This window comes from Nyctibius grandis, chromosome 12 (assembly GCF_013368605.1).
Source record: "Nyctibius grandis isolate bNycGra1 chromosome 12, bNycGra1.pri, whole genome shotgun sequence".
NCBI classification, from domain to species: Eukaryota; Metazoa; Chordata; class Aves; order Nyctibiiformes; family Nyctibiidae; genus Nyctibius; species Nyctibius grandis.
Window position 1 is genome coordinate 23,433,416 of NC_090669.1, and position 23,535 is coordinate 23,456,950.

Here is a 23,535-nt window from a genome sequence, read left to right on the forward strand (position 1 = left end):
GGACTTCCGGCTCGCCCGTTCCCTAGCAACCACCCGAACCGCAGCGCTTCCGGCCGGGGGGGCGAGGGGTGGGGCTGTAGCATTCGGGCACGCAGTCACGGGGCGGGGGCGAGGCCCCGCGCCGGCCCCACCCGAGGCGTTCCCGGGGCGCTCGAAGCTGCACCCTGGGCTCCGCCGCCGCGGCAGGTGCCCCCGCCTCCGTCCCGCTGCCGTTCCCGGGCGCTCTCCCGCCTCAGCGCAGTCGTCGGTCCCGGAGTGCAGCGGTGCACGCTCATTGGCTGGCGCGCTCGTTCCCCCTCGGCGTCCGGAAGTGCTGATAGGCGCGGCGCCCCGTCAGTCCGGCGGCCCGCCGCTACCACCGTGAGGGCGGATGGCGGGCGTGGAGCTGTTCTCGCATCCCGCGCTCCTCACGCGCTACCGGGCCGGGCTCTGCTCCGCCGCGGCGCTGGCGCTGTTGCTGCTCACGGTGCTCACCTATGTGCCGCCGCTGCTGGTGGCCTACCGGAGTCACGGTGAGCGCTACTGGACCCCGCCCGGCCCGGCCCGGCGCGGCGCGGTCCTGAGGCCTCGCGCTCTTTGCCCGCAGGTTTCTGGCTGAAGCAGAGCGCGTACCTGGAGCAGCCCACTGTGCGGTTCCGGTACGAGGTGCTCTTCGTGGCCACCATCGGGCCCGGCCCGGGCAGCTTCTTGGCGTGGAGCACGTTCCCAGCGTTCAACAGGCTCCAGGGAGACCGGCTGCGCGTCCCGCTCCTGTCGGTAGGCCTGCCCGGGGCGGGCCCGGCAGTGGCGCGGGGAAGCGGGGTTGGAGAGCGGGGCAGGGGGATGAGCGTTGGTGCCTGTGAGCAGGCTGCCTGTCATGCACTGCTGCCTTGAAGTAGCAGCAGCTTCACGCATAGCCTCACAGAAAAATTCCCTGGGGCAAGCGATTTTTAACCAGTTCAGTTTTGCTCTCTCTCAGCGTTATAGAATCAGAATCGTTTAGGTTGGAAAAGACCCTTAAGATCATCAAGTCCAACCGTTAACCTAACACTACCAAGTCTGCCACTAACCCGTGTCCCTAAGGGCCACTGGTGGTTTGCGTGAACACATCAGTTTACTTCTCTCAAATTAGTTGTGCCCCCTCCCCCCTGCCACATGGCTTATCATGATCTGAAGTTTGCAGGGCTTGGTAGGTAGCCCCTGGTTTTGAAAGCAGGTGTGTGCTTTCTAAAGCATATAGCCCCTGCCCTGCAGCCATTGTTCCTTTTGGGACTCAACAGCGGCAGTTATTTTTCTGTGTTACCTCTGTTATGAGTCCTGTTATGCTTGCAAATAGCTGAAGTACTGGGCATTTGTGGCACAGAAGTGTAGCAAGCCTTGCCTTACAACCAGGAATCGGCACACAGAGGCCATTAAGAGGCAGGCTGCAATGGCAAGAGGCAAAAGCCTGACCATCAGTCACGCATTTGCACAGGGCGTGACACAAGATCCAGCGCTAAGGCATGCTTTGTACCATGCAGGGGAGATGGTTGGAATGGCATAGGGCAGAAGAGACCTTGAAGAGTCTGATGAGCTTCCCCTCCCTGGGGGGCATATGAGACATTGTATAACAGACAAAATTGCTGGCTTCCTGCTTGTTTCTAGTCCTGTGTCTTATTATAAAGTCAAGCAGCTTTTTTTTTGCTTTCCTAACTATGCAGTTTGTTTGCTTCCTTATTATATGCATGCTGTGGTTGTGGAGATCCCCTAGGGTTTTACCTTTTTCGTTTTTCTTTCTAACAGAAGTTCCTGTCTTTAAAAAAAATTCTTATTGATTCTTTTAGACTAGAGAAGAAGACAAAAATCAAGATGGCAAAATGGATCAGTTGCATTTTAAATTGGAACTTCCACTACAACCTTCAGAGCATGTAGTTGGTGTTCAGCTGATTCTACTCTTCTCTTACCAGCTTTATGTGAGCATTTTTAGTTTTATTTGTTGTGCCATAGACCCAGTGTAATATTCCAGTAGTGGTTATGCAAAGGATGAAAGAATCTTTTCACATTTCAAATTCCTATCTAAAAGATTTATTTTACTAACAAATATTTAATTTTCTTCTCCTCTTCTGGGTCGTTCCTAGTCTAGCTCAGTTGTGTATTTTGATATGTTGAGGTAGATTTTTTTTTTTTGAAGCTGTGTATTCTCTTGGGCTGTAGTGCGGCATAGAGGACAGAGAAGCACCTCAGTGGATATCAGCATGGGTGGCATCACAAAATAACTGAGAGCCTTGCAGCAGGCAAAAGGATGTGCGTTCTTACGTACTGCTGTGTCTTGACATAACCAGTTAGTTTTCTGAGGTGGAGGGAGCAGGCTGTTGCCGCAGCTTAAAACTCCATAGATTTTGCTTACTTAACAGCTCTTGAAGCAATTAAGCAATTAATCATCTGCCAGGATCTTCTGTATCTTGTAACTGGGAAGGGGAAAAAGGTGTTATAGGGAGACAGGAAAATAAAATTCTGCTGCCATTTTATCTCAAGTGGCAGTGCAATTAATACCTAAAGCAGTGAATAAAATGCTAGTGCACAGAGAACCCATGGATGCATCTGAAAGGAGCAATAGTATAGAGCTCTGTTGGATGCAGCCACACAGACAAGAAGCTGTTTTACTAGGGAGATTAGGCTTAGTTTATCCAAGAGATTCTTGCTGATTGCAGATGGACAAGTTTAGCAAGCATAGCTGTGTGGTGTAGAAAACATTCTTAAAACCTATGAGGCCCAGAGTAAAGGTCCAACAGTCCTAAATTTGTGCTGAAGTATTAGGTCAGTAATTAATATCACAGAGACTTCCAATATTCACACCACCTTTGTTTTACAGCAAATGTGAATATTTTCCTTCAGATTGAGTGGTTGATAAGGGCTAAGGAACATCCTTGTTTGGTCCTTATTGCAGAGCAGGAGTCCTTAGCTGGCTTTGACTCCTGAGTATTTTAAAGCGTGTCAGGTGTTTAGTCATCTTGCTGCTTTTCACGTGTTACGGGAAGTCAGGTATTTCCATCATTAGCCACAGACTGCTGGACTTCACTGAATTTCCTGTGGAATTTTGTTTGGTTTATAAAGTTAGTTAACTAACAACTAAGGTAGTTCGCTTTAAAAAAAAAAAAAAAAAAAAAAAAAAAAAAAAAAAAAAGGAATTCACATTATTTGGTATTCCCTTGTTTAGACTAACATGATGATCTGAAACTTGAGAGTCGGAAAAAAATCCAGTCCATGCAGAAAATCTGTGCATAGAAAGAGGTAGAAAAGTGTGTTGTGTTCCCCCTCTCCCTAAATTCTCTTTTCTCATGTTCACCATTTCAGAGAATGTCCACATTTGTGATGCAGAGCATGGCTTTTCTTCAGTTTTTTTCTCCTGTACCAGGGTCTCAGCTTTATATGAATGGAGACCTGAAACTGAACCAGAGGCAATTACTTAACCATTGTGGACTGGATACCAGATACAATGTGAGGAAACGTTTTTTTCCTTCCACATCAGTTTCCCCCCCTCTTTATCCTCCTAGTACTATAGGTGACACCCTAATTATTTGTACTCCTGCACAGAGTAGACCCTAGAACTTTGGAGCTGGTATTTTCTTGCTAGGCTGAAAGGTGGAAGAGGTTATTTATTCTGCCAAGATGTTCAGTCTGGTGTTTATGTGCATTCCTTCAAGGGCATGGTTACTTTGCATAAGAAACTCGGTAGAATTACTTTCTTGAAGAGTGGACAAATAATGCAAGTATCTCCATGTTGTAACAGGTGTCTGTGGTCAATGGCACAAGTCCTTTTGCGAGTGACTATGATCTAACAAACATCATTGCAGCATATTGGGATAGAAATGGTAAGCCTGAATGTATAGCTGAGAATTACAAAACAACAGTAGTCAGCATATTGGCAGCTGTTCTGTGAGGATTTCAGTTCTGTATTAAGACTGAAAAGCCCCTTAACCTGGATGTTTCCTTTCCCCATTTTAGTGACAACAGTCTTTTCAGATCCCAACCCTGTTTGGATGGCTGGAAGAGCAACAGATACACCTTTTATCATTAACGCCACTATTCGTTACCCAGTGGAAGTTATCTTATATCCTTTGAAAACTACATAAACTGTGACATAACTGGGTTGCATTACTTGGACCTTCACGTATAGGCCAAATGAAAACTGTTTTCTTCTAGACTTGTTGCTAAACTTTTCCTTTGTTAGCTAAGCAAATACTATAGTTCTGGAGTTAAGTTAATACCTGTTTCCCTGTTCCTCCAAATGGTTCTGCTTGCATAACCAGTTTTTGCCTTTCTCTGTTGGGAACCTGTGTTGCTTTCCAGCCTTATTAAACTGGCCTTTAAGGCAGTTTCTTAGCCGTTCACAGTGAATATCCTTAGTAAGCCTTGCTTTGCTCCTGCAGCACCTGCTGTCCCAGTCTGTCATGGATGCCACTAGCAAAGCATGGTGCTGTATTTTGTGACCTAAAGCAAGTCAGTAGAAATCTGTATGCAAGGTAAGCTCACCAAATAATAGCCCCTGCAGTGGATGTGGCAAATCTGTTACAAGCGCTGACAGACCCAGAATTATTTTTTCTACAAAATAATTTTTCGTTCATTATGTTCTTTACTCATTCGGACAAGAAAAAGCCTGTGTTTAAAAGAATCTGTATGGAGCACATTTCTTACAAGGTTTGTTTACCTGCCTGAGTATTACCAATAACTACTTTCTGGTGAGTTGGGGACGAAATAGGCACCTTCCACAGAATTGGTTTAGATGTCTTCTGGTGCAGACATTCTCTGCAGCTTTTGTTACATACTATGGTAAAAGGCTTTTAGGGGTTTCCATGGCTCAAAGGCTTTGCATTTGCCACACAAACTGATGTCTAATGAGTTTTGTGTCTTACCACCTCTGAGTTCCTTTGTTTAGTTATCACAGTGGTAGTATCAGAAGCTTCTTCATTAACACTCCTTGACTTTCTTTAAATATCAGCCAGGATTTTGGGAAATGATTAAATTTGCCTGGATCCAGTATGTCAGCATTCTCCTTATCTTTCTTTGGGTGTTTGGTAGGATTAAAATGTTTGTGTTCCAGAATCAGGTGTTGACTACAACTCCAGTATCACCAATTCTGCCTGTGTCTCCAGTACTGTCCTACAAACAGCACCAGTCCTGAGGAGATGCCTGAGAACACTTTAAAGAAATGCAGTTCAAAAATAGATACCTGCTTTTATTCTCTATACACTTTTTACTTTGGAAGATCAGAACTTTGTAAGTATGTTCCAAGTATGTTCTGTTCATGCTTCTTTTTTAAAATACATGTTCGTCCATCTGTTTCTCTGGGAATGCTGCTTTGGGACTGAAAAATTTAATATTTTTGACAGTTAAAGAAGAACCTAGTTTTTTTTGCAACTGGGACACACTTCAAAAACCAGTAGAAAGCAATGAGACTGTTTTTGCATAATCTTAATTTTGCTAAACCTTGAGGACTGAAAATAGTATGCTAACAGCAACAAACCATTTTTACTGTTTTTTATATTAATTCACTGCTGAGTTAGAGTTCTGTCAAGAGCTATTTGTACAGGTATTTATGTGCACTATGAAAGGAAAAAATGTAAGGAATGTGAAAAAACGCATGGATGAATTAAGGTCAGAGACACACTTCTGTAACTGTGGCTATATGTGCTCGCCGATTTAGTTATTAAATTGGATGATGGATAAATTCAAGGTTGATGTGAGAAACTAGGTTGTGGGTGATAGTGTCTGCAAGGTTTGCACAATCATTTACTATTGGCATTATTACTGTAGCACTAGACCATTAATTGTGGATTGGGAATAGTAAAACAGAGAAGCCTGGTATTCATTTAAAGGAAACTAACAAAAAAAAAAAATCAGAGAAGCTTCAGAGTTCCAAAGCAAGTGAATCATTACTTTCAGAACTTAAATAATAACTTAGAACAGATGAAAATTTAAATCAGTTATAATCACCTGGTAAGCCCTGAAAGACTATGTCCCTCATTCTTTATGGGGTTGCTGGTAGTAGGGAAGATTATTTAATTTTATTTTCTTTTTCTGGACTTACTTTTTATGCCAGACAAGCTTAAAAGGGAAAACAACAAAATTTCCATTATGTTTTCAGTTTTGTAGTTAAGATTTAATTCTAGCAAAGCAGTGTTATGGCAGGAGAGAATCTAAAACAATTCTAGATGCTAGGTAACAAAATTCTAAGTGTCTTTGGTTCTCTTTGAACTCCTTAAGACATGGTGCAGCTATGAAATGTGAAAGATCAATTTGTACAGCAGTACCCCATCTTTTGGCTATTGTCCTCTAGAATTCAACATCTTGGCAGTTTGGAGACCTGCCTGTTCCATTTTCTTTTCTCCCTCTGAAAATGGCCAGCGTTTTTTTGAACTTCTGTTTCAGTTTATTTTAAACTTTGTAGTCTTGCAGCGTGCATTTCTCCCAGCTTTTACATGCTGGATGAACTCCAGCCTATTCTTCAATGCAAGTGAAACATTAATGTGGGGAGCCAAGTCTTGGTTATTCAACACACTTCTGTGCTTGTGAAACTTATGTGCTTACATGTGAATTGCAAATTATTGCAAGGAGCATTTGCTGTATATACATACATATATTTTGGTTTGAAATGTCCAATTTGCTCTTTGATCTTTGCAGCCTGTACAGTACCTGGCGGCCTAGGACTACTGATAATTGGCTTTGTATCAGAGTGCACACAGTCAAAGCAACTGTCTACTGCTTTTTAGTGTTCCTAGGCACTGCATAGGATGAATGAAGGGGCCTGTGAGCTCGTTTCCCCAATATCTCAAGCTGACGTACGTTGGGTCTGCTGTAGTCCCAGCTCTTCTCCCTTGCAGTGGTGATAGTGCTTGTGTGACTGCATGAATTAATTCAGGGAGGTCATTGTGGTGAAGATCATCTTTGCCAAATATACTCACTTTTTCAGACAAGTCAGTTCCCGGAATGAATGTGGTATGTGTCTGCACAAGCATTAGGGTGGGCATAAGAAAGGGACAGAAATCTCTGGAGAGACCATAGAACCCCATTTTAAGGGGTTGAGCTGTTGTACTCCCACAAAAATGGAATGCTTAACTGGCCTCCAAGCTGAACAGAAGCCCGTTTAAGGTAGCAACTGGAATGTGAAAGAAATGCCAGAAAACAACACTAATACTGTGAGACTCCATTATCGCTGTTTCACTTTTATCTGCTATTGTGTCCTTCCACATTAAGTTATGACAAATGATGCTGCTCAGAGCAACAGTTCAGTGAATGCATGTGCGATAAGGAATGGTGAATAGGTCTGGCTCAGGAAATACAGAGAAAAATATCCTTATGTTCTATTTTCCTTTAGAAGGAGAAAGCTGGAAAAAATCCTCTACAGTAATTTAAGAGGAGAACGATTTAAGTTAAAAGGAGGAAATCAGAAAGAGTTAATTGCTTGCAGGTGGCATGTAACTGTTTAGTATGACCTGAAGCAATCCCTCCATTTCTTTTGAAAGAGGCATGTTTCATGACTGGGACTAATAAGTGAATGCAGTGTAAAAGGAGCATAAAGGCAGATGTGGCTACAGTGCAGGGTGGGGGGAAACTTCTTTGTGATACTTCTGCTGTGGTAACTTCCTGGATGACTTTTATACTCACCATAGTTCTTGGTTTGTAGTTCTGACTCCTTTGTCAGGCTTGGAGAGGCATTCTACTTCTGTAAGTACCCAAGCAATAGAAAAAAGATAGGTAAGATTTTACAGCTGTAGCAATAAACTGAAGTACAAGGAAAAAAATATACCTGAGAATCCACTGCAACTAGCATTAAAGCAGCTTTAGGAAGGAGTCAGTCTTGGAAGGCTCCCTGTAAGGACTCTTCCTTCAGCTAGCTAAGCAACAGAAAATAAAAAGGCAAATAAAAATAACCACTGCAATCTTCCGCAGTGCTACTACACAGATCTTCTGTGTACACATATGCTAGAGAGTGATCTACATGCTGTTCATTGAGGAAGGACGCAGAGGCACGTAAGGATTAATGGGATTTCTGTAAGTGGCTCTGTAAGAGGATAAAGTAAGTAGCTGGTTAAAAGTCCTGTGCGTAAATAAAAGTGGGAATGTGGACGTGTAAGAGCCGTGCTTCAGGAGTTGCTAGGGGGATGCTGGGGTGAAAGAAACCACCTCTATGCTGATTTCTTAACTGGCCAAGCGGCCTGTTTGGGCGGGGCGGGGACCGTTTAGTTGATGCAGGCAGGGCGCGTCTGCGGCTGGGCCGGTGAGGCTGCCGGGACCCGGCGGGTGGGCGGGCGCTGGCAAGGGGCTTTCCGCTTCCGCTGGCGCGGCTCCGCGCCGAGCCGGCCCACTCGAGCCGGCCGGGGGCCGTGCGGGGCGGAGCCGGCGGGCGGGCCGCCTTTGCCCGGGGATGCTCCGCGTGCGGGGCGGATCGGCTCCTTCCACGGCTCCTCCCGCTGCCGCGGCCACGTCTGAAAGCGGCTCATTGTCTCTGTAGCAGCTCGGAGCCGCGGCGGTGCCGGGAGGCGGCGGGAAGGTACGGGCGGGCCGGGGCGGGGGGTCCCCCCCAGGGCTCCTGGTCGCGGCCGGCGCGCCGGGCGATGACAGGCCTTTTCTCGGTGTTTGTAGTCGGTTGCAGTACGTTTCAGGGGTGTTTTCAAGCCGTTCGCACGCGCTCCCACCCGCGCTGGTGAAGTGGCGGTTATAGCCGGTGCGGCGGCGGCCCCGCGCCGCTATGACGCACCGGTGTCGCTCCGCGGTGCCGGCCCCGAGCCGGGCGTTACTTGAGGTGTAGTCAGCTGTTGGCAGAGGTAAAGCTGGTGAAAATCAGCCTTTTTTCCTTCAGCCACCCCCCGCCCGGAACACGGCTAATTCAGTTTAAGGTGCGTTTGTTTGCTGGAGTTAGATGGTGAAATCAGGTGTTTTAGAGAACATTTCCCGTCATTACGGGAAATCCCTTCTCATTTTTCTACTGCGTCCAGCCTCTGTTTCTAGGTGAAAGTGACATACTGGACCAAAAAATTTGTCGTTATTTCTTAGTTGCAGCGGTTGCTTCAGTGGGGCAGTCAGGGCAGAGTGTATTTGTCCTCAGACTCTGAATGTGGGGACACTATTGTACTGCTGCAGGTGAAGTCTCAAGTGAATAGCATTCAGTCGCTGTGAGTGTCTCTGTCACCCCAGTTTTGCCATCCTTAACCTAACAAAAATTGCAACTGAGCAGACCTAATTTCTTGAACACCGGTAATTCTAGTAGCGAAAACCACTTTGTGATCTTCAGCTGCATTGCATGGAGAAATAGGTGTTGTAGGGCTATTCCTCGACACTGCCATTTGTTCAGGCTGGACAACTGTCTTAACTCCAAACAATACAAAGAAAAACAAAAAGCCCAGTACCTTTTTTTTTTTTTTAATAATTTTTATGGTTGTATCATGAAATCTATGGTATGTTTCACTGTATTATAAAGTATTTAAACCTGATGATTACCTGGAAGCGACTCTTCCAGTCTCATTTTTCCACTAGATTGTAAAAGGAAGTATGTTTTCAAAAGCTAAATTAACAGTCAGCTGAAATGTTAATACAATGTCAGAATTCAAAACATCTGATTACAGTACATTTACTGTACTTCTATTATTTCTGTTGCAGTTTCACTGTTGTATTAAAAAATTAAGCAGGCTTATTAACTCTTTCAATTATTTAGGAATGCTCAGCTATTGGAAAGACTTTTAACTCTTTTTGAAGTACCAGTGGTTATAGAAGGCACACTCCAAACTAATTTTTTCTTTTACCCATTCAAAGACCATTCTGCATATTGTTGGTGATACAGTAAGCTTTTGCCTTGTGAAGATGTGTCGTTTCTAGCTGTGGAAGAACACTGGAAAGTACTGTTTTGTCAGCTGGGCGATTTAGAGCAAGAATTACTAGTAATATTGTCGTGCATTTTTCTCGGACCAGCTTGGTCATGTTCCTGCATTTCACTTTTTTGAGCAGCAAACTATGTTTCTAACGTTAGCTCATAGAAGCCATTCTGGTATCGTTTGCATTGATGTGATGTCTTATAGGTGAAGTATGTAGTGAGTAAACTTCTCCATAAGGTACGGTAGACCTCCAGGTGGTCTTTGCTCTGTTTACCATGCCATGCACAAATATTTTCCTATTAATTCTATAAAACACATGATTACATTTACCATTATCATTCTTTTCACAGTCAGTACTGAGGTGTTTTGGTGAATTATAAGTACATAAATGATTCTTACATTCAGCTCATATGATTGCTCTGACAGTCGGCATTTAGTATCCGACAAGCATACAGAACAAAATATTTTTTTGCTAGCAAAAGGTTGAGCACATAGTATAGCATTAGATATTAATTTTTCAGTGGAAGGCATCAGTATGTCTATGTGTATTTTTGCATTTGGTGGAAGTTTAAGTAATTTCTTGTAATGACAATGGCTTTAAAAGTGCTGCATAAACTGTTTTCAATTAAAGTGTGCTGGAAATTTTTCTCAGACACAAAATGGCTGGGGAAGATTTTGACAAAGACAGCTAAGACTCAGTTGCTCGGCAGTCCTTTTAGGGGAGCAGGTACTTGTAATTCTTCTCTCAGTTGTTTTCAGTTCTTTGCTTTATTCCAGCCAGATTTTCCTGTCTTCCCACAACAGACCTATACCTGTTTGTTCTGAGGGAGTCTTTCATCCCAGCCTTTTGTCCCAAGCTCAAAGAGAGCCCATGTTTTTTTACAGCTCTAATGTGAAGCAATCTCTTTCTGTCTTTCTACAATCTTGTTAATATCCCAGAAAAAAATGAGCAGCATAATAGGAGGGGCTTTTTTTTTAAGATAGAAATTTTATTTTTGTTAATTTACTAGGTCTCTTAAGGTTGAATTCTGTACTGAAAGGAAGTTCACTGAGCAATTGTGCTCCTTTCAGTGCTGACCTGCAGAGATCTGATTACTCAGTTCCAACGTTGCTTGTCTTATATGATAAACAAAAAAAAGTCCCTGAAGGCAAAAGCTAAATGATCATCCACTGCATAATTTATTTCTTTCCTCCTCCATTCTTTCCTGCCATTCTGGGTCTGAAAAGTGCTCTGTTTAGAAAACAGGCTTTCTGGGATCAATACTACTGCTCACTGTATTTTTACCCTGCCTGGTAAAACTGGATAGCTTTCTGTAATGTATCTAGTCTCCTGGCAAGCAGTGGCAGATGCTAGTGACCCTGCAGCTCAGCATTCTATCAGAGCCAGTTTAAGTGATGAAGAAAGTCATTGCTCTGTTGGCCAGTTTGTATAATTAATTTCCTTTGCACAATCTGTAAGAATAGTTTTTCTGGGGCAGCACCAGGGTTCATCTACTGCAGGATCTTGTTTCCATTAGTTGCCGTTAGCGGACAAGCCCAGTGACAGAGCTTGACTCAGGACTGTCAACTAGACCGTATGTGCAGATGCTTTTCAGATCACATTTTGGGCATTTGTGTTGGCTTGTGAAGAGATGATTCTGCCCCAACGACTTGTTAGAATTAGACTGTTGATGATTCTGCTGTTTGCCAGAACTCTCCCTGAAGAAACACTATCACAAAAATAAGTAATACTATCACGGAAAAGGAGTAACACGGTAACTGTTATTAAAATAATTTGTGCCTAGCGGTATTCATTATGTACAAAAGCATGCATTGTGTTACCACCAAGTATTGCAATACTGCAAACGTTCTCAGCTGGGAGATGCAAAGGTGTTGGAGTGCCCTGTGCTGCAACTTGATGTCCCTCACGGTCTGTTTTTCTGCCTCTTGTAGCTCCCTCGCCGCTTCTGGTCAGTCTGATGTCATGAGTCGAGGAGGAGGCGCTGGCCAGAGGGTTTTGTCACTGAGCCTGCAGCTGGGCAGGCAGTAACGCTGACTTCTGGCCCCGCTGGTGCTCCTCCCTGTCCCGCCGTGCTCCTGCTCAGCGGGCCCGCTGGTCGGGCGGTGCGGCCCCGGGGATGCGCTGCGGTGAAGGAGGGAGGGAGGCGGGAGCCGCCGCCCCGAGCTCTCCCGGGGGGAGCCGGGGGCAGGCAGGCAGTGCCGCTGGGCTGTGCGCGGAGGAGAGGAGGCGATGGGGGGCGGCTCGCAGTGTTCCACCGCGGGGCTGAGGGATTCTGGCGCGCCGCCTCTGTGTGCCGAGGAGCGAGCTCGCCCCGCAGCACCCTGTGGTGGGCCCTGGCGCGGGCCGGTCCCTCGCGGTTAGCGCAACGGCAGCAGGTGATCTGTTCAGTAGATTTATAAATATGTATCTATGTGTATATATATTCAGCGACTTTATGAGAAGGTGGTTCTTCAGGGTATTGAAGAACTGGTCTCTGCCTCAGCTGACATTTGTCAGAAATCGTGAAAGAGCTTGGTGGGTTGTGAAGTTGCACATTAAAGGGGTGTGAGTTTAACCCCAGGCTGAAAGCACCTTAACTGCAGAATGCAATTGCAAATGGCAAAAGGGTATTTACATGCAAATAGACTTACACGTGCCCAGTGTGAGAAATGCGGAAATAAAAGGCTGTGTTTACAGAGGAAATCCAGTCAACTGGATGTGTATTTGGCCTCATGAACTGGAAGCTGCCCCAGATAATGCTCTTACAGATGCTGCTTTAGTTGTGTAATTACTCATTTCTTTGCAGTGTCTCTGTGTGTGCATATTCCTTAGAAACATCCCAACTTTCCTAAAAGGGTAGAAGACGAATCTTAAATATTGAAAATGTGTATCTACTTAGTGCTTCACGTTGATATCGCACTTTCTTGCAGTTTATATCATATAGAAGAGTAGGGAAATACTGTAGCTACAGTCATTTTACATATTATTTGTAGTGCTTATGGTGGGCAGACTAGTTCAGACACAAATTACGGACTAATACTCAATGTTAGCTGTTTTTTTGTTGGCACAGTGTTGTCTGCAACAGTACTTGGGTGGGAATCAGAGCGAGGAGAGGTCCAAGAGGCAGTCAAGGCAGATGTGAATTTAAAAAAATGGCTTTTGATTTGACATCTGCATGTTTTTATTCCTCACTCCCCCCACCCCTCGCCAATAAGGTATAAAGAACAGTTAGTGTTTGCATTTCTGCTGAGTGATCTTGATTAGTGTGGAACAGCAGTTCTGTGTAGCTAGACTAGAAACATTAATTCTTTAAAAAGCATAATAGGATCTCTAAAAGCTATGTAATGGATTAGACTGTGAGGAGCTGCAGAATGGTCTTAGTGCAGAAAATGGCTAACGTTTTGCAGACAAGAAAAAGATTTTAGGTAGTTATGGCTGGCTGACTTTCAGGCGTAGAATCTGTTTCAGGAAAACTCCTTGAACTAGCAAATACAACTGCTCTTCCACTTTTGCTTAGGTTCTTTTGTGTGTTGATATATGTACCTTTCACTGTAACAAGAAAAAAATTGCCTAAATGCAGCTAGATAGCAAATGCTTATATGTAAAACTCTCAAGATGATCTTCATACATGAGTATTCTTATTTTCGTAATACCGTGCCTGCTAACATATGCTGACTGCTTACAAGTGGAATCTGCAAAAGTGAGAGCACAGAGGGGTAGGTGACAAAAACCTCTAGTAAAAAGTTAGGAGTGCACGTGGCTTGAACTTTGACTTCAAAGTAAAACAGAAATCCATTTGGGGTCGACATACCTAAAATTTTCCAGGAGCGATTCAGAAAGGGTTTTTTTCCTCGGCAGTATTTACCAGAATTCAAATAGAGGGCTTTGTGTATTTTGTAGACTTTTTTTCTCTAACAGTTGAGTTGCATCAACCCAAGGTTTCCTTCAGCATCAAACATTTGCTCCAAACTTATATCTGCTCTGATCTCGCTGTCACGCATTACTTGCTTTCAGTTTCAGACACCTGTCACCTGCAGATGATCATCTCCCAGTGCTACTGATTAAGGAAGCAAATAGTGCCAAATACATACATGCATAATTGAAGGAAGGTTTTACTAATGCAAGAGTTTGTATTGTGTAAGTTTTATCATTATTGTGCCACAGGAGCAATGATTCACCAGCATTTTCCTTCTCTTTTTCAGCTTTTTTTATTGCTTTTCCTCGGTGAGAATGGCAAGGATTCGGATTCCTAGCACAATCGTTATACTTTTTGTTACGGTTCAGACTGGATTCTTACTCTTCATGTATGCCCGGTACAGTAGCTTCATGCCTCAGTCTGAGGAGAAACCATCTCAAGTCCACATCCTCATTCTCTCCTCCTGGCGGTCAGGATCTTCTTTTGTCGGTCAACTTTTCAGCCAGCACCCCAGCGTCTTCTACCTGATGGAGCCCGCGTGGCACGTGTGGGTTACGATGTACCAGAATGGTGCCAAGGTCTTGCACATGGCAGTGCGGGACCTTGTCAGGTCGGTCTTTCTGTGTGACATGTCTGTGTTTGATGCTTACATGCCTTGGAAAAGAAACTTATCCGATCTTTTCCAGTGGGCAGTGAGTCGGGCTCTGTGTTCAGCTCCTGCTTGTGACTCCTTTCAGCGTACTGACATAACCAGTGAAATGGCATGCAAGACTCTTTGTGGACGGTACCCATTCAGCAAGGTGGAGGAAGCCTGTAAAACTTACAGCCATGTTGTCATCAAGGAGGTTCGATTCTTTGACTTGAAGGTCCTCTACCCCCTTCTCACTGATCCGTCTCTGAATCTCAAAATTATTCACTTGGTCCGTGACCCCCGGGCAGTCGTCAAGTCACGGGAACAATCGGTCAAAGCATTAGCCCGTGACAATGGAATTGTTTTGAGTACCAATGGCACTAAAGTGGAAGACAGCAAATACAAAGTAATGCAAGAGATTTGTAGAAGTCATGTTCAGATTTATGAAACGGCTACTCTAAAACCACCTAGTTTCCTTAAAGATCGCTATTTAATGATCCGTTTTGAAGATCTGGTAAGAGATCCGTTGTCAGAAATCTCAGAAATGTATAAATTTGCAGATCTTAGTTTGACCCCCACGCTCAAAAGCTGGATCTATAATATCACACATGGACAGGGACCAGGAAAAAAAAAAGAAGCCTTCAAAATCACATCTCGAGATGCAGTTAGTGTTTCACAGGCCTGGAGAAATGTTCTTTCCTTCCAGAAAATTAAGAAAATACAGGAAGTTTGCAAAGGTGCTATAAACATGCTTGGCTATCAGCTGGTGGATTCAGAAAAAGAACAGAGAGATCTGTCATTGGATTTAGTGTTGCCAAGAAGACAAAATCAATTCAGTTGGTCATCATTTAATTCAAAGCACGGAGACATTCTTTTTGAGAGATCTGGGCGGCGCGGGTAGATGGTTGAGTATTTGTCTACTGTGCAGCATATAGGTAATTTGAAAATCCTTGGTTGATGAGTTTTAGTATCTTCCTGTCTGCTCTTTTTCCGTAGCAGAAGAAGGTTTTTGTCTGAGTTTCTTACACTGCAAAAAAAAAAAAAAAAGCATGAGAAATGCTGTGAGATACTTGTCAGATTGCAGATTTACAGCTGAGCTGTGCTGTTCTGAGCATTCTTTTAAAAGTATAATTTATCTACTTTCTATTAAAAGATGAATTGTCAAAGATTTCTTTGTTCATTGATAATAGTTCACTTCTGTTTTCATGCTTTAAATATTTAAGAATCTTAGTTCTTAATTTGTATAAATGGAACAAAGTAGAAACTAAATTCCTTCACTTTCTTCCGGCTTGACTTTCTTCTTTTGCTTTAAAGTTGTTGTGAAGTTGTGTATTTTTCTTAGACTTCTCTTGATGTTTTTAACATAAAAGTTCTCCAAGAGCTGGGGCAACCGCAGCAGTTCTGTTGTAAAAGGCTTAAGCAGGAATTTAATTTATTGATAGATTTCTTAGTGCTTTCCCTGTAATGGCAAAGTTTGCAATCATATACTTGAATGCAATGTTGGCATGGAGTGCAAAAAGCTAAAGAGATGAAGAAACTTTGGGCAGAGTCACTGTGGAAATAGCTTGTTAATGCTGCCCCAATCGTGCATTCTAACACTGCGACATAGAGTAGGCACACACTTGCTCCTGCAGCGCGATTCATACCGTTATCCTCTCTCTTCAGAACTACAAGTTGTTGTTAATGAAGATCACTGAGAAATTTAAGGTGCCTTGGAAATCTGCATATTGATTATACTGCTGTATGGAAGTGATCAAACAACTTCGATAGCAGAGATGGACACTTGTGTATGGGATTTTTGCTTGGTTTTATTTTTATTTTTTTTAATACAGCACATCTCAAGATGGACAGTCCATGTTTGATCGATACTGGATAATCCTGTTAGGGCTAATTGAAGAATGTCGTGCTACAGCTCATTTAGGATGAGCACAAAAGCTCCTCAGTGCTACTGCTGTGATCTGCTGTAGGAGATGGATGTTCCTAGTGCTCTAGATGCTGGGAGGTGGGCCCATTGACACTGTGTCTTCCTGGGAGGGTTTTCTAGGGCCACACCCATTGCTTCTGTGGATTTTTCTAAGTGTTCCCAGAGCTATTGTGGAGCCTGTGGAGCCATATCTTTTTGTCTTGGTGGCTTTTCCAGCAACTCTGAGGTTGTGCTGGCATCTCTGGTGCATTCCTCAGTTCTTTGGGGGCCATTTGCTTAGTCAGGTTATCTGGGGGGCTTCTTCCCTGTGTCAGGGAATCTGAAATTTTTGGGTGTGAAGGGTATCTGGGCTGTTGTCTGTAGCACAGAAGGTCTTTTGGGCTCTGCAGTGCAAGAGAGTCACAGACATACTGGAGAGATTTCAGTGAAGGGCCACTGAGGTGATGAATGGATTGGAGCATCTCTCACATGAGAAAAGCCTGAGAGAGCTGTGACTGTTCAGCCTGGAGAGAGGGCGGCTCGGGGCAGGGGATATCTTATCGATGTATATAAATACCTGAAGGGGGGATGTGAAGAAGACGGAGCCAGGTGCTTTTCAGTGGTGCCCAGTGACGGGACAAGAGGCAGTGGGCACAAATGGAAACACAGGGGGTTCCCTCTGAACATCAGGAAAATGCTTTTTTACTGTGCGGGTGATGGAGCACTGTCAGAGGCTGTCCAGAGAGATTGTGGGATCTGCCACCTTGGAGATGTTCAGAGGTGCCAAGGGCTGGTGGGTGCTCAGTGGAGTTGATCAGCAGTGAATGGAAAGTCCTGATGATCTGACACCTTTCCAGAGGTTTTTGTTGCTGCGGCACAGGGCTGTGGATGTGCACTGCGGGAGCACCAATGGGCCAAGATGCTGTGGGGAAGGTACAGCTGATACTGAAGAGGCTTGTGGGGAAGGTGTCAGGAAGATAGCTCAGAGTCTCCAAGTACTTGGGTGTTAGGGCAGGTGGCTGTAGTAGGGTAGTTTGGAGTCCCTGTTACCATCTGTCCTCCACATCAGTGAACAGGCTGTCCTCCGCACAGGCTGTTACTGCCTCTTGCTCGCCTGTGTGCAGACGCTGTCACGTGTTGCAGCTTGACTCATGAATATACCGGCATAGAGCCTGATTTCCTATTGGATCTGTCTTTATGTAAACAGGTATCTTCCTTGCATCAGCCTCATTCTGCTCCTCTTCCACCTCTCTGCAGCAGCAGCTTGCACTTGACTCGGCCTTTGGGCACGCTGTTGAGTCACAGGGCTTTCTAGCGCGATCTGTTTGACTTGAGCTACTTGTGTGTGTTAGACAGCTAGTGGAAGTGATGCGAAACCTTGCTTCTCTCATTGTCCTGACTCCAGTCTGTTTCCCGTTAGCTTAGTCTCTCTAGTGCGTGGAGTTTCAGAGGCTGCCTTCTGAATGGTCTGGATGAGACCAAAAAATTCGGATGCCATGGGGGTTGTGTAAGCGAAGAAGTGTAGGTGGGGTGTGGGAGAGAGAGGTGTGGAGTGTGGGCTGGGTACCTCGCTCAGATGAATGAGGGGGGTGTTTCTGGTGGCAGTGCGCTGAGTAGGCAGTGCTCTTGGGCATGGCACTGGATGGTTGCTTGGGAGTCTGAGAGGTCTTAGCATTCCTTCTCTTGCCTGTGTTGAATGAGAAGGCAGATAGGTGAGAGGGCTGCTTGTTCCCCCTTGCTGTGTTACGTGTTTTTTCATGCCAAGTAAGACAAACACGTCTAACATTGCAGTGGCTGTCCGTGCTGCAGTTTCCCTGAGGAGTACTATCTGCCAAAAGCTGAAGACAGCTGGGTGCCTGAGCAGTTAGGTAGCTTGGACTAGAAACGCTCACAATGTGGTTAATAGGCTAAAAACATGTCTAGTTTACATCACAAATATTTCCCTGGCTGTAGTGTTTTATCCTCATTCTGGATAGCCTGGATAACACACGTTTGTTGGTACTGCACATGAATTAGTGTGCACAGTGTGGCAGGTAGGTTCAATGGAAGTGTAGCTCAATACAATCCCCTTTTTTGGGGAGGGGGCGTGTACACGCGTAAATGGCGTCGCTAAAGTAAGGAGGTGGCGGTCAGGGCTGTTTCCCTCCTTTAGTGCGTGTTTTTGGGGTGAATGAAAAGCGGGGAGGGGTCTGGGTGGTGATGACGTCATTTGGAGCACCCGAATGTCACCGAGGCGGGGCAAGGACGCAGCGGAGCGGCAGGTAAGTGGGGCACGGGGGGGTCCCCCAAGGAAGGGGGTGTCAGAGCGTAAAACCGCGCGACAATCATCAGTGGGAGAGGCGAGGCGGTGGCGCCCCCGCGCGTCGGGAGGGCGGTAGTGCAGCTCGGGGGCCGCGCATGCGCAATGGAGGGGCGCCCCGGCCGCGCTGGGTGCAGCAGCGGTCGCTTTTTACGTTTTTTTCTCGATCTCCCTTTTAGTTCTCGGGAGCTATTTTCTTAATTTCCTCCTTTTCTTAATCACGGTCGCTTTTAAAAAAGTGTCGTCGAGGCTGCGTTTTAGTTGGCCGCCGCTGCTTTTGCCGAGGGAGCGGTGCTTAAAGGGGGCGGGGGCGGTAGGTCCCGGCGTGGCGCGGCTGCGGCTGCCGGGGCGGCGCGGTGCCGGTGCCGGCCCCGGCGGCAGGTCCCGGCTCGGCGCGGCGGCGTTTCCCGCGCGGCTCCCGGCGGGGGGGGCCCGCGGCGGGGGCGGGTCGCGGCGCCGCGCGGGGCGGGGCGGGGGGTGCTCTTACTGGCGCAGCTCCCGGTGCGGCGCGGTGCCGGTCCCGGCGGCAGGTCCCGGCGGGGTGGGTGCGGGGGGGGCGGGTCGCGGCGCCGAGCGGGTCCTGGTGCCCGCACGGGGTGGTGGGGGGGAAAGGGCCCCGGCTGCTGCCGCCGAGGGGGTCCGCGCTCCCGGGTCGGCTGGGCCCGGCTCCCCGCGGGGGACTTTTGGGCCTCGGGGGGGTTCGGGGGGCGGGCGCGGCGGTGCAGGAGATGGTGGAGCAGTAAAGCCTGCGAGAGCGATAATAAAGCGCCGGCCGGGCTGCGGTGGTGCCGCCCCGCAGGGGCACGGGGCCGGGCCCTGCGCGGTTCCCGAGCGCTCCCCAAAACTGCCCGTGGGTCCCTGGGGGCGCAGGGCTGCGGGGTGGCTGCAGCCCCCCCCAGCCCTCGGCGTCGCACGTGGGGGCTGCAGGGGGGGTCAGAAAGCAGGCGGGGTGAGCTGCTTTGGGGCCCCAATAACGGAGGCCAGGTGTTGTGTTCCTGGGGCTCGAGAACGGGCTCCCGCGGCCGCTTCGGGGGGCTCAGAAGCGGATGTGAGCGGTGCGTTTTTCGGGAGCTGACAGAGGGGACTCGCTGGTGTGGTTTTGGGGTCGGCAGCAGAGGCCGAGCGCTGCGTTTTTGGGACTCGAGAGCAGGCTCGGCAGCTGGGTTTTTGGGCTCCGCAGCGGGCGCTCCGTGAGCTGGTTCGGGGGCCAAAAGCAGAAGGCAGATGGGCCGTTTGTGCGGGGGAGCTTCTGTTAAAATTCCGCTAACTATTTCAGTTGCTCTTTCATCTCTCTGTGTTGGCCCAAAAGGGAGCCGCAGTCAGGAAATCTCTATTTGAGATCTCTAGACTCTTCAGGGGGCCTCAGGTATTGAGCAAAGAAGAAATTAAAAGGCAGTAGTAGGGCATCTGGCTGCTGAGAATTAGCAATGCAGAGGTAGATGTGCACAAATGTATGATATCTCAAAATGACAGCTACCTTGATACAGCATTTAAAACAGGAATTGATATTTAGAGCCTGCCTCGAGAGTAACAGCACAGAAAAAGCTTTAGAAAGCGTTATCTTCTATCAGATCACTTTGTTCTGATAAAGGAAAAAAGAACATAAAGTGGTCATAAAGACCAGGCTTAAGTATGTTTTTAGTAAGGTGCTGTGTGGATCTGTAGATTGGATGTGATCTTTCACACGGGGGGGTGCGGAAGGAAAATTTGCACTCCTTCGTAAAAAGCGTGGCAAACGCTCGCTGCAGGTTTTTGCTAATTTTTTTTTTATTATTATTATCTGATGCGCTTTCCTGCAACTGTTCAGTTTTGTAGAATAGTTTTACTGGAATCCGTGCATATGCTTATGGCTCTAAAAACTGTCTTGTTTCGTTGAAGTTCACTTCCTCCAGAGTGCACAGAAGTCCGTTCTTCGCCGCCGGTCAGCTGATCTTTATCTTCTGGTTCCGCTTGGGCTCCGCTCAACACCCCATCCTCGATGTTCTCGCCGTGACCAGCGTCCCGTCTTGACCAGAGTCTGCTTTGCACTGCCGGCGTCTCCTAAGTATTAACCTAAACCTTATTTCTACTACTTCTTATTTGTAAGTATTTGGGGCGAGCGGAAAAGAAGGCAGGGACTCTGCGAGGGAGGAGGCGAGGGCTGAAAGCCAAAGGCCTCAGGCTCCTTTATTGCTGTTCTACTGCCCTAGTGAAATGCAGGAGCGGGACTGGGCGGTTCGAGACACCGTCAACGTTCACAGGCTGAGCGCTCATCACCCCTTCTGGGAAGAGCCACGGTGCTGTGGGCTCAGAACATCAACAACCGTTCCTTGTTTTCAGTTCTGTCTTCAGAACTGCCCTTCAACACACACGTTTACTTCTTTCACGCCTCAGAGGGCCCCGTGAACTGCTCAGGGCTCCTTTATCTTAAAAGGGAGCGAGAACTATTCTCAGTGCAGCCTTCCCCAGGGAATCCCCTGCTCTGCAAGTAAAGCACAGCTGTTTGCGGGCTGATGGTCTTCCACAAGTATTCTGTATTCTTTTAAGGTAAAAAAGGTTAAGCGTCCATCCTTTTTACTGGAATCGTCAGAAATTAATACTTGTCGGCCTAGTCCTGCGTAGCTGCTCATTAAGCTTTGACTGACGATCGGTTTAGTCACGGGTCAGGATTGTTGTAGAAGTTTTCACATAAATTGTTACAGAAGTTCTCATGAATTAAGAATAGAATAAAAAATACAAGTCAATCTGATAAACACGGGTGGGCTTTCACAATCCATGAATGTTGTTCTCAGAGCTCCTTGTGTAATCCTGACCGTAGAGAGGGTGTCCCGTAGAGACCGACCTCTAACAACGGTGGAAGAGACGGAGCAGAAAGACCGGAGCGTCCACGTTCTCGCTGTGAAGTTTATGGATCGAGACTCTGGGATTAAGGTAAAGAATGAGGGATTTATCACAGCTAAGGTAAGTGGCGTTGCTATTAAGTTCTTAACAGATACCGGTGCGACTTTATCATTGTTACATTTTCAGGTGTCACAGCTATCTGAGGAGTTTGTAAAGGTTACTGGGGTTTTGGGTGAAGATAAGTTACCACCTTCCCTTCCTCTTCCTGTTGTTTTTGATGATCATTTGATACGGGGTCGATTTGTTATCTCGCCAGCTTCTCCTGTTTCACTGTTTGGGAGAGATTTATTGCAAGAATTGGGAACGTGCCGAGCTTTAACTCCCAAAGGAATTCGAGTAATCGTAACGGGAATACAAACTGTAGGAATTCGAGAAGGCGAGCTTAAAATCCCGAAAGAATTGAACGATGCAGCTAAAAAATTAGGGAGTCTCTCCGGAGATGATATTGGACTGTTAAAATCTGCAGAACCAGTAGCGATTAAAACAAAAGGAGGGACTCCTCCTTCTCTTAGGCAATACCCAGTTGTGGCAGAAGCCATCCCAAGTATTGGAAAACAAATAAAATCGTTCTTGGAAAAAGGGATTTTAAGGAAAAAAAGTCAAAGTTCTTTTAATACACCTACACTCCCGGTTAGTAAACACCGATTTGAGAAAAAGATGGGGATCCAGAATATAGATTTCTACAAGATTTAAGAGCAGTAAATGGATTTGTAATCGTTGCCCATCCAGTTGTACCTGATCCAAATTTGATTATGACTCAAATACCTATTTGGGGAAAATTTTACACTGTATTGGATTTGACGGGAGCTTTCTTTAGCACAGCTGTGGCTGAGAAAAGCCAGCACAGATTTGCCTTCACTTGGCAAGGGAAGCAATTAAGCTGGACTCGGTTACCCCAGGGATTTACAAGCTCGCCAACAATATCCTCCCAAATTTTGAAAGGAGATTTGGCTGATTTGTTTTTTCCACGCAAGTCTGAATTAATACAATATGCAGATGATTTATTGTTAGTATGTCCTTCAAGGGAGGATTGTATTACAGACAGCATAAAGATCAGCTCAGCAACGGAAGAGAAGGGACTTTCGTGGACTCCTGACAATGGACTTTTGTGGACGCTTGACGAAGGAAGAAAGAGGAATGGAAATAGTTAGTGGATTTTTAACAGAAGCTCGTGAGAAGTTTGTGATCTAACTGCTGCTTAGTTTCTGTATAAACCGATAGTGAATTTGAGTCAGGTACCGTTCAGCGCGGTGGCGGTCCAACTCCGAGTTGCTTCAATGAAGAGTCGGCAAACCTGGAGACCCGGACTCTGCCGATTTTCTTTAACAAGGATTGTACAAAGGAGCTTTGAGAAGAATATTGAAGGGTTGTGAAAGCCCACCCGTGTTTGTCAGCTAGACTTGTATTTATTGTTCTACTCCTAATTCTTTTTCACCTCTACTGATTCTTACCTGCTGAATTCGTGAGAACTTGTACGACAACTTACGTGACAGTTTCTACAACAGCTTTTATGTTAGGAATGAGTTGAAAATGGTGTCCGTGAGTCCCGATGCTGATGTTAAGTGTTCAAACCGCTCAGGCTTTTAAAGGCTGTGTTGTATTTCGAGCTGACCTGTTTACCTAGAGTCCTCCTTTAGCTCAACTGCTCTCCTGGCTCTTATCCTGACTGCGTTCCTCTACTTTCTTCTGTGCTGTTTTTTGCCCGTGCCGGAGTCTAACTTGGGAGTTCTGTTTTTCAGCTGCCTTGTCGTAAGCGTGTCGTGAGGCTCGGCGGCTACCCCCGGCGCAGGTTTGCCCGCAGGTCGTTAAGCGTTTGTGAGGGTGAGGGACCGGCGCGGTGTGCGGAGGCTCCCGGCTGTGGGGGCAGCGAGGGGCGTCGGGTGTGGGGGGCCGAGAGGGGCCGGGGGCGTCGGTGGCCCTGGGGAGCCCGTCCCGGTGCGGGAACGAGGCGGAGCAGAGGCGGAGGGAGAGGCGCGGCACCGTCCTCTGGCACGGCGCCCCTGTGCCGTGGGGCGTCTGCCGGGGGGACAGGCTGCGGGATGGGGCTGGTGACGGGGCAGCCGTTTGGAGGGGCGCCCTCCCTTTACTTTTCTAGCAGA

At 46.5% G+C, this 23,535-nt stretch overlaps 2 protein-coding genes and 1 long non-coding RNA gene across 7 annotated transcripts; all 3 read left to right on the forward strand.

The window, feature by feature from the left end:
- Positions 1-92: 92 nt before the first annotated feature.
- Positions 93-5,163, forward strand: TMEM231 (transmembrane protein 231). Of its 2 annotated transcripts, XM_068411691.1 has the most exons (7): positions 95-512; positions 587-756; positions 1,803-1,931; positions 3,313-3,456; positions 3,749-3,830; positions 3,964-4,069; positions 4,951-5,140. In XM_068411691.1, exons 1-7 carry the CDS (start codon positions 371-373, stop codon positions 5,138-5,140), a joined length of 963 nt encoding a protein of 320 aa, XP_068267792.1. In that variant the 5' UTR covers positions 95-370. The 2 variants fall into 2 exon arrangements, with proteins under 2 accessions (XP_068267793.1, XP_068267792.1); XM_068411692.1 differs by lacking the exon at positions 3,964-4,069 and having other exon boundaries at positions 93-512; positions 5,060-5,163.
- On the forward strand, positions 687-15,425 carry LOC137669547 (carbohydrate sulfotransferase 5-like). Of its 3 annotated transcripts, none has more exons than XM_068411690.1 (2): positions 687-756; positions 14,010-15,425. In XM_068411690.1, the coding sequence occupies exon 2, from the start codon at positions 14,038-14,040 to the stop codon at positions 15,253-15,255; it is 1,218 nt and encodes a 405-aa protein (XP_068267791.1). In that variant the 5' UTR covers positions 687-756; positions 14,010-14,037; the 3' UTR covers positions 15,256-15,425. The 3 variants fall into 3 exon arrangements, with proteins under 3 accessions (XP_068267791.1, XP_068267789.1, XP_068267790.1); XM_068411688.1 differs by lacking the exon at positions 687-756 and adding an exon at positions 5,153-5,235; XM_068411689.1 differs by lacking the exon at positions 687-756 and adding an exon at positions 8,321-8,509.
- A 3,618-nt stretch (positions 15,426-19,043) lies between these two features.
- LOC137669550 (uncharacterized) lies at positions 19,044-23,296 on the forward strand. Of its 2 annotated transcripts, none has more exons than XR_011049114.1 (4): positions 19,044-19,086; positions 20,435-20,600; positions 21,328-21,466; positions 21,563-23,296. It is a non-coding gene; the product is annotated as an uncharacterized lncRNA (long non-coding RNA). The 2 variants fall into 2 exon arrangements; XR_011049113.1 differs by having other exon boundaries at positions 19,047-19,097.
- Positions 23,297-23,535: the final 239 nt, after the last annotated feature.